Source organism: Tamandua tetradactyla, chromosome 4, assembly GCF_023851605.1.
Source record: "Tamandua tetradactyla isolate mTamTet1 chromosome 4, mTamTet1.pri, whole genome shotgun sequence".
Taxonomy (NCBI): domain Eukaryota; kingdom Metazoa; phylum Chordata; class Mammalia; order Pilosa; family Myrmecophagidae; genus Tamandua; species Tamandua tetradactyla.
In genome coordinates, this window is record NC_135330.1 from 136,769,852 (window position 1) to 136,783,215 (window position 13,364).

Below are 13,364 nucleotides of genomic sequence, written 5' to 3' on the forward strand. Positions count from 1 at the left end.
GGATCATAGTTAATACTGCAGTTATAAAAATGTGTTTTCATCAATTGTAATAAATGTTCCACACGAATGTATGGTGTTAATAATAAGGTGGGGGCACTGTGATGGTGGCTCAGTAGCAGAATTCTCGCCTGTCATGCCGGAGACCCGGGTTCTTTTCCCGGTGCCTACCCGTGTAAAAATAAACAAATAAACAAAAATAAAAAATAATAAGGTGATATATGCCAAGTGTGCATTTTATGCATGATTGTTCTCTAAATCTACAATTCTCTAATAAAGAAAAAAAGAGAATTTGAAGAATACAGCTACTATAAACTAGAATTCCTCTTTGAGCATTTGTGTAATTAGACAAGTGTTTGATTTACATATCAAGTTCATCAGAAAGAACTTTGTCATAGATTTAAACAATGTAAAATAAATTATATGTGATAACATAAACAAGTGAAAAATTTAAAGTAGTCATATCCTTTGTTTCTTTAATAATATAGTGATTTTTGTACTTATATTAATTTATAATTTAATGCTCAATCTTAGCATAAGATAATCAGAATCAATGTGTATTTTCTTCTTCTGAAAAAAAAAAAAAAAACAAAACTGCTACAATGTGCAGATTCCTAAATGCCGAATGTCATCTATGGGCATTCTTTCTATAGAATACAGTGTCCTTTAAAAACAACTGCTATTCATCTGATCTTAAAATTTGATAAACACATATAAAAAGCCACTACCTGCTTATGAAATCTGAGACTTTGATAGAAACTTGTATGTGATCATCAAGAGGCACTGGAAATCAGGACATTTAATTTTACAGGTAATATTAACCTATCACAACATTACAGTAAAGGTGTCTTGTCTCTGCTTCAAGAGAGGCTAATTATTCCCTTCAGAAATTAAAGCAATTGTGGTCTATTTTATCTGACATTTAGAATTATAGTAAGAGCAATATAAATACAGATTAATGGCTTTGTTTTCTTAGCTTAATTTTTTTTACCTTGGCATTTTACTATGTTTATTGGTTTTTTGTTTTGATTTGGCTTCTATTTTTCAGGAAAATAACACTCAGATTCTTCCTTTGAGGAAGAAAATTAACCCAGATGGAATATATTCCAGTTGATTTTAGAGGACATTTTTATTTTAATAATACTGTGTTGTAAGGTTTAGCATTTTCCCCCACTACTACATTCTATCCTATATGTTCTTATAGCCATCTCATGTGGTGAGAGAAATTTCAATTTACTTTCTATGTACTTGCAAAGGAATTCTAGTTTTTATAGTCTTCTTCCATTTTTATAAGTTAATCATCTAGTGCTCATTTAATTTGATAATTATTAGAAATCATATCAGTAAAAAGGAATTATAATTTCCAAACAATTAATCCAGTGAAAACCATCTAATAGCCGCAGGATACCTTTTTGCCAAAGAAAAATGGGACTGTGTGTCTTTTCCAATTGATTATGTAAATGGTTTCCCTTTAGCTTCTATTTGGGGATCTCACTTCACAGTGGTTGATGTGGGTTATTTGCAGTTGCTTTGTGCTACTTCTTTAATAACCAAGTTCCTTTAAAAGAGATTAAATATGTGATCACCCTCTATTGCTTTAATTGTAACTTTTTGCATGTACTCTAAATGTATTATAGCTAATTATATCCTTTATTATACACAAATATGCAAATTTTAGTTTTTGTATATTATTTTATATACTTATTCAAGAAAATTAAGACCGAACATTTGAAGAGAACAAATATTCAGAGATTTTTCTAATAACTATGCAAAATAAATAAAACCTTCAAATGTGTGTCAGTTTTGAAACAAAGCATTCACGTCCTTTTGAAGGAATCATTAGGTAAGAATGATTAAATTCATAAATTACAATTGCCACAGTTTTACACTCAGTTGTAATTGCCTAGTTATTTGTCTGCCTATGTGAGACTAAGCGCCTCAGAAGTAGAAACTCTCTTCTTAATTGTATCTCCGCAAGCATGTGTCTGGCAGATTACATCTTTTTTACTTAGAATTGAAACATAGTTTAGAAATATTCAAGAAATTATTTGGCATGTGATTTCTAGGTAAGTACCTCAAATCGCTTTTCATTTCATATGAAGACTTTTTATGTACATATGCTCAAAAAATAGTTAAAATATTTAAAGATGAATAAGAAGCAGAAGCAGCAACTATAACCTGAAAATGAGATATCCTCCTAATTTTCCACTTAATTGTAAATCATAATAGATGAAGCTAAATTTATGTGAGGTTTGTTGGTGTTATGCAGATTGCAGTATTAGAACTGTGTTTTGGTATGACAACTGATGTGTATTATGTACCTAGCTAGAATTATTATACCTTTATTGTTATCCATTCCTCCTACAGCGTACAGAGTTCCAACTGTAGATTTTCTAGGTTTAGTTCTTGGGCTTTGCATTAAAGTTCTTCTTTCTGGCAAAAGATGGTATTTCATTGCTTCCAGAATCAGCTTTTGACATTCCAAATCATTCTTAAATAATGCATGGTTTTCTAGGTCAGCTAATATCTGTGAATAAAATAGGAACAGGGTTAATAATGCTTTTTAAAGGAATTTGCATTTGACGTCAGTAGTTAAAATTGAAACCGAATACCTTTATCATCCCATACTGAGAAAGAAGCAGAACATAATATGGATACATTAAACTGACAAGTAAATATCAGTAGATTGGCTTTCAAGAGAAAAAGAATAGTAATTATTGTTTGAATCGATATTATTTGGGTATCATTTTAATAGAGTTTAAAGAACTTCTAATGATTACTTTTCCCAAACGCTTTCTTCTTAGAAGTCTATTTGTAAATCAAATAGAAGTGTCCATGTTGATCATAAACATTTCCGCTGAAGGTAATTTTTAAAATATACTTTAACAAGTGAGGTCATAAGAATTTTAAGCATATATTTAATTTCAGATGTTCCAAGTATAGTTAGCTTTCAATTTAAAAAAACTCACAGAAATGTAAACAAATAATCATTCTCATAATATTTCTTCAACTATGCAACCAATTAGAAAGTTGTATATAAGACAAAGTAATATTATAAAAATAATGAATACTATGAAATTTTATACCAAAAATCCAACATTTCAGGGATCATAATAGCATGACCAGCAGTTTTAACCTATATTAAGTGTATATTTTGCAACACTAAAATGATATCTTCTTAAATTCTTCTGTGTACATTCCCTTACAAAATTAATAAGTAGAGGGAGGTGCAATGGCGGGTCAGTGACAAGATTTCTCACCTGATGAGCCAGAGACCTAGGTTCGGCTTGCCCATGCCAAAAAAAAATTAATAAGTAGAAAATTCAATATTGGCTCATTGATCTTTTCTTCTACATTGGTATGAAAATGCACCACATATACACATAAATGTTAACTGAATGAATGAATGAATATATGTTGTCAGCACATAAATAATTTTAACACTATACTTGTAACCTTAATTAAGGGAATTTATTTAGTCACTCTAATACATAAACTACTGCTGGAGGTGCCAAGAAGAATATAAAACACATTAAATACTCATACATAAGATGTTGGAAAGATAACACAATAAATCTGAGACTCAATAAACAGTGTAGTTCAATTTCCTGGTGCCTGCCCATGCAAAAAATAAAATAAAATAAACAGTGTAATACTGGATGCCTTAGAATTACAGAAGGATGTTAAATAAAATTCTTGGTTATTGAGTTGCTTTTCGACTTCTCATTTTCATTCTGAACAAGAGAAGAATAAGAAAGAAAAAGAAAAAACATGAAATTTCCACTGGATTTTATTTTTAAGAGAATTACTATCTTACTCTGTTAGAAAAGTTTGTGCTTAATTATGAAATAGAATATCTATTTCTAAAGACTAGAGGTTTTCATAAATTAAAAAAAGAGAGGGATACACTTGACTATGACACATGGTCCTCTGCTTATTTGTCAAAATGTATTTTTCCTGAACATTTACCTTTCCTTACAGAGAGAAGGTAATTAGCCTTCACAGTGATAAACGTATATATTTCTGAAACTGGCTCCTTCTCTATTCCTCTTTTTCTTGATCTTCTCCCATTCTAACTCACCTTTACTTATTTGCGGGGGGGGGGGGGGATTTGGGGTTAGTTGATCATAAAACAAACAAATTAAAAAAAAAACTGTTCATTCATTAGGTACACACTCTAGATATATCTTATCCAGAGGAATAGTTAAGAATTTCCAAATAGATAAGAAAAAGCAAAAAAAAAAAAAAAAAGCAACAACAAAAAACAAAATTTATTTACTCTTTTCTGTTTTCCTTTACAAACTAAGACAGATGCATGAAGTTTAATTCTAAGTTTGGGTAATGATTTAGATTTTGGATTAAGTGGATTGATGGGATGTTTCAAGAGTTAAAAATTTTTGACATATGATTACAGTCACTTTTATTAAAAAGAATTCATAAACTCTTGAATTTTATCCAAAGAAGAAATGCAAATAGTCAAGAAGCACACAAAAAGATTCTGCACATTATTAGTCATTATGGAAATACAAGTCAAAATCCCATGAAATATTACTTCACATCCAAAAGGATGGCTATTATATAAAAAAAAAAAAAAAAGTGAAAATAAAGTGTTTGCCAGGTGCTTCTGGGAATGTAAAATGGTACAGCCACTTTGGAGAAGTTTGACGGTTCTTCAAAACTAAACATAGAATTATCACATGACCTCACAATTCGATCTAAGAACATAGACCAAATAATTCTAAACAGAGACTCAGATATTTGTTTACCAACGTTTATAGCAATATTATTTACAATAGTCAAAAGATGGAAAAAGCAAGTGTCAAACAAAGATAAATGGATAAACAAAATGTAATGTATATATATATATGATACACATATATATATACACACAAAATAGAGTATTACTCAGCTATAAAAGGGATGTAAGTTCCGTTTATACGAACTTGCTACAATATATGTAGATACCTGCTACAATATGATGAACCTTGAAAACAACATGCTGAGTGAAACAAATTGGATACAAAAGGAAAAATATTGTGTGATCCCACATATGAAATATCTAGAATAAGCATATTCATGGAGACAGAAAGTAGATTAGAGATTACCAGCAACCTGCTGTTGCTTAATAGATGCAGAGTTTCTGCTTGGAGTGATGAAAAAGTTTGGATAATGGTTGCACAACATTGGAGATGTAATTATCACTGAATTGTATTCACAAAAATGATTTAAAATAGGAAACTTTTTGTTTTATGTATGTTACCACAACAAAATTTTTACAAAAGAAGTGATACACTATTATTGCTATTCATATGACTCTTTGGACCAGCTACAGCATTTAATTATAGCTTAAAAGCAATTCTATGCATATTTTTAAAAAAGTTATCACTATGACAAATGTTCACACAGTTTTTTAGTGAAAATAAAATTTTAAGTTATTTTTTCCATATTCTAATTTTTAAAAAAAATTACATTAATGGTATGTGTCTAGTAAGTTATAATTTCACAAAATGTTCAGGCTTCCCAAAATATAAAATTGTTTAAATGAAATTGCAATATGATATCTTTTAAAAAAGTTTTATCTTGTGAATTCTTATAGTGCTATAAGTCATAAAGGACTTAATGTGGTCACATAAATTAAGAATTTTTTCTTTGGACAACTTTAAAAAATACACTAATGTCAAATTGAATTAATTAGTGGCAATTCCTGGATAACTATTCAAAGTAAGAAAAAGATATAAACATTGGTCACTGAAATAGTTCTAAATGTTTTTTTTTTTTATTTTATATATAAAATGCCCATACATGAATAGGATGTGCAAAATGTTTTATGTGATGGTTTATGTTATAAAGTTTGCTTTCTCAAATGAATCAAATGTGTGCTCTAGAAAAAAAAATCTAGACAGATCTTATTTTCCTGTCTTCAAGTTTTCCTTGTGTCTGAATAAAAAAGTTGATTACTTTGTTTAAAGAATGTAAATCATATAAAAGATTACAGGAGAATAAGAAGGCAAGGTAATAAATATTATTTATGTTTTTAGTTTCTTACAGCGCATATTACTGTTTATTCTTATTCAATAATACAATGTATATAGATGATAGCGCTAGAGATAAAAACTAAATTTATCATCTAGTTGAATAACATATTTATACATTTATAAACATATGCATGTAAAATAGATTAGCATTATTTCAACATTTATAAACAATAGAAATGTTTGAGAAATCCTGTAAATATAAACTATGTGACGACAGTCACCTCTAACTATTGGGTTTATGAAAATTTCAAATAATAAATTTTAAAGGGAAATGAATAGCTCAATGTTTATAGACATAAATTATTTGGAAGTGACATGGAAGATATACAAACTATGACATGGAGGAAATACAAAGTAAAGTTAGAACTTGCTATTTTTCCATAAAATGATCAAATAATATTTTCCTTTCAATTGCCAAAATATTCTATAAACTATTTTAACTTTGAGATATTGCTAACTATTTTGATAAAGTTCTTTATTTTAAAAGAACTTGAATTAATAGTCATCATTTTTACTCATTTTTAATGAGTGTTTTTCAAATGATTACTTTTAACTATTTCTTGCCTGTGGATAATGTTGACTTATTTTCACATCTCATGTTTAACAACACTTTATTATTATTCTTATCTCCTATATTCAGCCACAAATTGAGAAAATGAAGTACCCAAACTACTTTCTAAACTTGAATTATCTTTCTATTTCCTGGAATACTCCAAGATTAACAGAAAGTTTACTCCTTCAACTTATTAAATGAAAGACAATAAAAATAATCATTTGTTTTACACTCTTTGATTTTAATGTACTCGAAACCCAAATGCAATTCCTTTATTTTACCATTTAGAAAACATATGAATATGTCAATAATTGTATGCGATTGAAAAGTATATTTGTGTTTATATAAAAGGACATATACAATAATTGCCTTCAAATTAGATTTTTTCCTTAGGATACTAGATAACATTATCTTTGACAATCAGTATTCTAACCATAAGTAACTTTATGGTAGAAACAAAAGGCTCTTATAGTTTTCTTTCTCAATGTTCTTATTGTTATATAGTCTAACACTAAGAATAATAATGGACTATAGCCATATCAATTATGTATTAACCTCTAGAAAGGATTCCACTATTTATAAAATCCAATAATGTTTCAGAATGTTTTTTTCTCTCAGAAAAAATGTTAGGAAAAAAAATCCTAAGTGTTCTAGTTTGCTAGCTGCCAGAATGCAATATACCAGAAACACAATGACTTTTAAAAAGGGAAATTTTATAAGTTGATAGTTTACAGTTCTAAGGCCGAGAAAATGTCCCAGTTAAAACCAGTCTATATAAATGTTCAATCTAAAGGCATCCAGGGAAAGATACCTTAGTTCAAGAAGGCTGATGAAGTTCACAGTTTCTTTCTCAAGTGGAAGGGCACATGGCGAACACAGAGTTCTTCACTCATCTGGAAAGGCATATGGTTAACACGGCGTCTCGTCATCTGCTAGCTTCTTCTCCTGGCTTCCTGTTTCGTGAAGCTCCCTGGGAGGCATTTTCCTTCTTCATCTCCAAAGGTCACTGGCTGGTGGACTCTCCTTACGGCTATATCGTTCTGCTCTCTCTCTCTGAATTTCTTATTCACCAAAATGTTTCCTCTTTTATAGGACTACAGAAACTTATCAAGACCCACCCAAATGGGTGGAGACACACCTCCAGCTAATCTAGTTTAACAAGCACTCTTGATTAAATCACATCTCCAGGGGGATAATCGGACTGCAGTTTCAAACATACAGTATTGAATAGGGATTATTCTGCCTTTATGAAATGGGTTTTAGATTAAAACATGGCTTTTCTAAGGGACATACATCTTTTCAAACCAGCACACTAAGGTCCAATGCGGAAGGCAGCATAAATTACTGTCAGCACTTATCATTACATAAAATGCAAGGCTGTTGTTTGTGGGATCCATATATTCAAATGAAGAGAAATAAACAATCCTTGAATACTGAAAATATGTCCAAGAGGAAACTGTAGCAGAGATTCTCAGGAGTTCTCCAGAGGAAGATGGTCTTCTGGAGAGACAATATGAACCTAATATCTTCATTTCAAATAGGAGAATGGCCGACCCAGACAGCTTCCACCCAAGAGCCTAAAACAAGATCTGGATGTTTAGAACCATACTATTATGAGTTAATCTGCATAGTTCAACTACTTTTCTAGGTACTGTCTTTGCTCTTTGCTATCTTTCAGTCATAACATTTATACAGTTTTTATCCTTATGGTTGCTTTGTTGCATCCTTAGTCCTTCTTGGGTAAGAGTTCAAATACCTGACTACAGTTCATCTATAACTTGGCTAAAACATACAATTAAACCACCATTGGGTACTATTGAGCTTCCTGTTACCAGTTCCTTATAATTTTACTGGCTTTTAGAGTAATTAGGATTGAGCAATAATGTTTTTGTTTATTTTTTTACTTTTAATTGTAGACCATAGACACAGTTTAAAATTTCCCATTTTAGCCACTTTCAAGTCAAGTATACAATTCAGTGGTAATATTATCTTCACCACCCATTAGCAAACTTTTTCATCAACTCAAACAGAAACTATATCCATTAAGCAATAAATTCCCATGTGCACTTGTTTTTTTTTAAAGATATCAAATATTAATGAGAGCCAGAAATGTAAGCCCCCTGATTTCATAGGTACAAAGGGGATTTCTTTCTTCATAGGAAAATCTGGTAACGAAAAATTGAACTGATACAGTGGATGCTTTCCAATGTTAAATAATACTAAAACAAACAAGAATACTGTTTGGTCTAGGAAATATATTTTCCAGGTTGATAAGGCTGTGAACCCACAAAAATATCCTATTATGACTACAGCTTGTCCATCAACACTTGCTTCAAGAGTCTTATTCTGTGTGCCCACCAATACAAAACTATTCCGAAATAAGCTCTCCCTAATTTCAACTATTTTGCTATATTGCAATGACTTCTTTAAAATGACTCAGTCCAAGCTGTGGAATCCTATAAATCTCCTCCTTTGATTGATTTTTCCCTTAGTAGTACTAAAGCTCTGTTTATGTACTGTTCTTTCTTACTGGAATAGGTTTAATAAAGTCTGTGTGTTTGATTTTTTTAAAAAAAGTTATTTTGTTGCCTAATGGGGTGAACATTAAACCCATCACTGATAATTTTCATTAATATATGGCAAATTTAATAAATGCATTTCTTAGAGAACAAAATCAAGTTGATTGAAAGCTTATCCTCTTAGCCATTCTACTCTATAATACATAATTTATTTATATTATTCAGGAAATGTAGTTGAAGTAAAAGATAGTTTTTGGTATGGTTTACCCTGTGAGATACTTCAGTTTAAATAAGAAGCAATGTGATGTAGTTGGAATTGCATTTGTTTTATGTTACCAAGTGGGAGTATTCATTATCACATTTCATATATTTTGTTGCTAAAAATCAGACAAAATTTCAATTACATTTAATAAATGCAAACATTACTGAGATACTGTCTTTATAAATTATATAGAGTCTGTCAATTAGGATATATTAAAATTTAATACCAGCATGAATATTCCTATGAAAGATAATGAACAAAATAACTTAAAATTGTATAGAGCCTAAAGGGAGAAACAATTAAGTGAATCATACAATGGGATGCCATATTTGTGTTTAAATTCACATTTCAAATATCACTGTCTCCAGATCCTGTGTTCTCAGAGGTGAATATAATTTAGAGAAAAATGTCAATATTGGACGATTTCCTTTATAAATTAGTTCGTGAACTATACTTGTTACAGGGAAATGGCTTTTGTCAGAAAAATAACATCTTTGATAAGATGCTTTAGAATCAAATCAAATAATTTAGAGCTAAAGAAAAATTCTATCACATTTTGCAATAAATTTAAAACAGTGTTTATTATCCTGTTTTGGGTATTGAAACATGTACCTCACAGAACACATGTTGTTCACCCACATTCCTGTGAATCCATTTGTAAATAGGATCTCTTGAAGATGTTATTATTAAAATGTGGCCAAATCGGATATATATTACTAGAGACCTTATAAAGAGAGGAAATTTGGAATCAGTCAGTGAAGCCAGAAGATATAAAAGCCAGAAGTCAGAGAAAGCCACAGGAGGAGACCAAGGACACTGCCATGTGATGGAGGCAGAAATGCAAGTCAAGAAATCTCAGGGATTGCAGCAAACTAACACCAGAGCACTACAGACTTGAAGAGAAAATATGGCCTCGCTGACACCTTAATTTGGGACTTATGGCCTCTAAAACCATGAGCCAATATAGGCTTATTGTTCAAGCCAACCTATTGTGTGGCATTTATCATAGCTTATCTTAGCTCTGTCAAACTAAGACATCCTGTTACATACATATCCAAATAAATCTAATATATCCAGTGTTCTTATTTATATACAAATACTGGAAGAGGTAAGGTCCATTATGCATAGTAGTTTTCTACAAGAAATGCATTCTTTCATTAACAGTTCTCTGAGTGGCAGTCACTTTGACATATGCCTTATCTCTCTGTAACCTTAAATAAAGACCGGCAAGATGTGGGATAAACTTGTGACTGCAAAATAGAAACTGAGAAACATATTTGAGAACCTGGTATATTGTTTTTTAGAATTTATTAATATGAAAAATCAGAATAATTTAACCATTCATAGGTAAAACTTTCCGCAGAAATTTTGTTAGAGCATTCCATTGCCAGAAAGATAGTCAACCTAAAATTGGAAAGGATGCTTTTTGCAGTGGTGAGTATTAAGCATTATTATTCTGTTTTTGCATACTCTTCTTGAAGTTCCATTGTCTTTCTCACTAACTTTACATTGATTAGGAAAAAATAAAAATGAAACACATTTGTTCAAGTAACATTTTTTATAAATGATCAATGCATTTATCATTAGAGTACAAATAATGTGATTGTTGAGCGTTAGATAAACTGAACTACACATTCAAAATAGCCACATGTTCAGCAACATGAAAACATTAGTGATCGTTTTAATCCTGTATGCCTACTCCGACATACTCCTTAAACTGCAAATTTTCAAGAAAACTTTATGAATTCATTTCACTGCTTGAAATAAATTGTAAATCATGACTCTGAAAGAATTTCAAATGATAATTCTCAGAAGCAATTGCTTCATATAAACGGAATTCATTATTATCTAGATTTTCCATTGTTTTTCCTTGCACCAAGTAAGAAAATGGAATAAATTTTCATGTCATTGGAAAAAGAGGTCACATTTCTTATATAAATCATCTCAATGTGCTAAGGAATCAGTCTCTTCCCTCAAATTTTTGCCTTGATTCTTTGCATTAATTTGCATGTGCAGATACTGTCTTAATATTTTAAATAACTCATTCTCTTATCATAAGAAAACAAAATCAAATACAGGGATTTATTTGTGATGCATAACCTACTTGTTTTAGATAAAGGGTAAAAACTCTAAAGTAAAAGTCAGAAAATATATTAGAACATTTTGCATTTAAGCGGTCTTCTACAAAATCTCACAGCTTAATGCCATTAAGGAAATTTAAATTGTAGCAGCATACCCTTATAATGTCAGTGGCTCTAAACTCTGCAATCTATATTGCAGTTTTCTTAAGCAAGAATAATACTGTATACATGAAAACATAATTTGAAAGGCCCATGTAATGCAGAGTCTGTGCAAAGCATAGCAAGCACATTTATACCTTCTTTAGAGAATCCATTGTAAAACGGAAAGCAATATTGAATAGACACTAAAAAAAAAGATAAACTTATACTTACAATAAAGCAAAAAACATACTAATTCTTTTAACTCTATGTCCTTGAGCTATCAAGGTTATGAAAACAGTCCCACACTCATAACAGAAAGACAAGACTTCATATATCTCATGTAATTTTGTAATATTTCAAACTTTTGTTTTGATGCTGTGTTGTATAAAAATATCAGCTCACACAATTTCAGTCTATAAAACAAAAATGATTCCTATTAGAAGTGACAGTCCTTAGAGTACAAGTGACAGTTTCAAGTATATTCTTCCAAGTTTTCTGTCTTGCAAAATGAATAAAATAAAAGAGAAAATATTATATACCTTAGGTTTCCAGAAAAATAAATTATTCTATGCCATTGCTATATATAAGTCTAATAAAAATAAAATAATTTCAGGCCTTTGTATTAAGCAATTTCTAAGATATTTTACAGGGAACAATTAAATGATCACATACTGTGCTAAATAAACCCTGAGTCTGTTTAACAGTCAGTGGAAGGAGTGTGCATTTATCACAGAACTTTGTAGGAACACAATAAACAGTGAGCTCATAGATGGGACTCTTCCACTTCACATGGAGAAACAGCAACTGTATTATAGGTAGAGAGATTTTCACTATTTTACCCCATTTAGTAGGTTTTGAAAGGCATTGAGGAAAAAAGGTCAATAATGCTGAAATCTTGGCAAGTTTAATTAATTCATCGATGCTTGCAGCACTTCATCGGTGAGTACTTGAATATCTGCTGAGATGGGAACAATCTAAGCTTCCACAAGAGCGACTAGCTCAACAGTAGCCAGAACCACATTCTACAGCCTGACAGAATCTCATCACCATGAGGAGACAGATCCTCAATTTACACATTAGCTTTAATTTTTAAAAATCTGGCAAAAGATAAAATCATGAAATGTTATGGGACTGAAATATTCTAGTCATTCTCCTGGCATAGCCACTCTTCTAGTTAAAACTTTAAAAGGATAATATTTTTATTTTAAATAAGTGAAAAAAGTAGATTCAATCGATCTTTTTATAGTGTTTCCCAGTGACTTCATTTCAAAAGGAAAACACAAATTACTGACACACTAAGGATTAACTCAATTAGGAAACTTGAGTTTCCTACTCAAATATTTAAAGAAACCAGAAGATATGGTCAATGAAATAAGGAGGAGTTTCATTAATTTGGTTCTGAATACAAAACTAGTTGATAGCTTTAAGATGGAAAATGACCATGTCGACAGTACAAATAGAAAAGGATAACTGCATAATCAAAACAAGTTGAGCCCGTAAAATTAACCCAAATCATAGTTCTGATTAGTGATAAATGAAATAAGTTTAATGCTGCTACAATTTATGATTAACTTTTATTTATTTAGCATGGATTCCTGTTCCATAAGTAGCTTCAAAGCCCAAAATTTCTAAAACTTCAAATAAATGATTCTGTACCCTGCATTAATATCACTTTCTTGAACAATTTTATTGCTTCTTAGTAAGATCTGTACCTTTCATTCATCTGTCTGTTCTTTCACCCAGTCAAGCCATATTCAGTCAATACCTATTGTGCCA

General features: G+C 30.6%; 1 protein-coding gene across 1 annotated transcript in view; it reads right to left on the reverse strand.

Annotated features, from left to right (window-relative positions):
* KLHL1 (kelch like family member 1) overlaps window positions 1-13,364 on the reverse strand; it is a 462,919-nt gene that overhangs the window by 141,181 nt on the left and 308,374 nt on the right. The window contains exon 6 of the mRNA XM_077155842.1: window positions 2,338-2,524. Within this exon, the coding sequence (XP_077011957.1) occupies window positions 2,338-2,524 (187 nt within the window). The remainder of the gene's footprint in view (window positions 1-2,337; window positions 2,525-13,364) is intronic.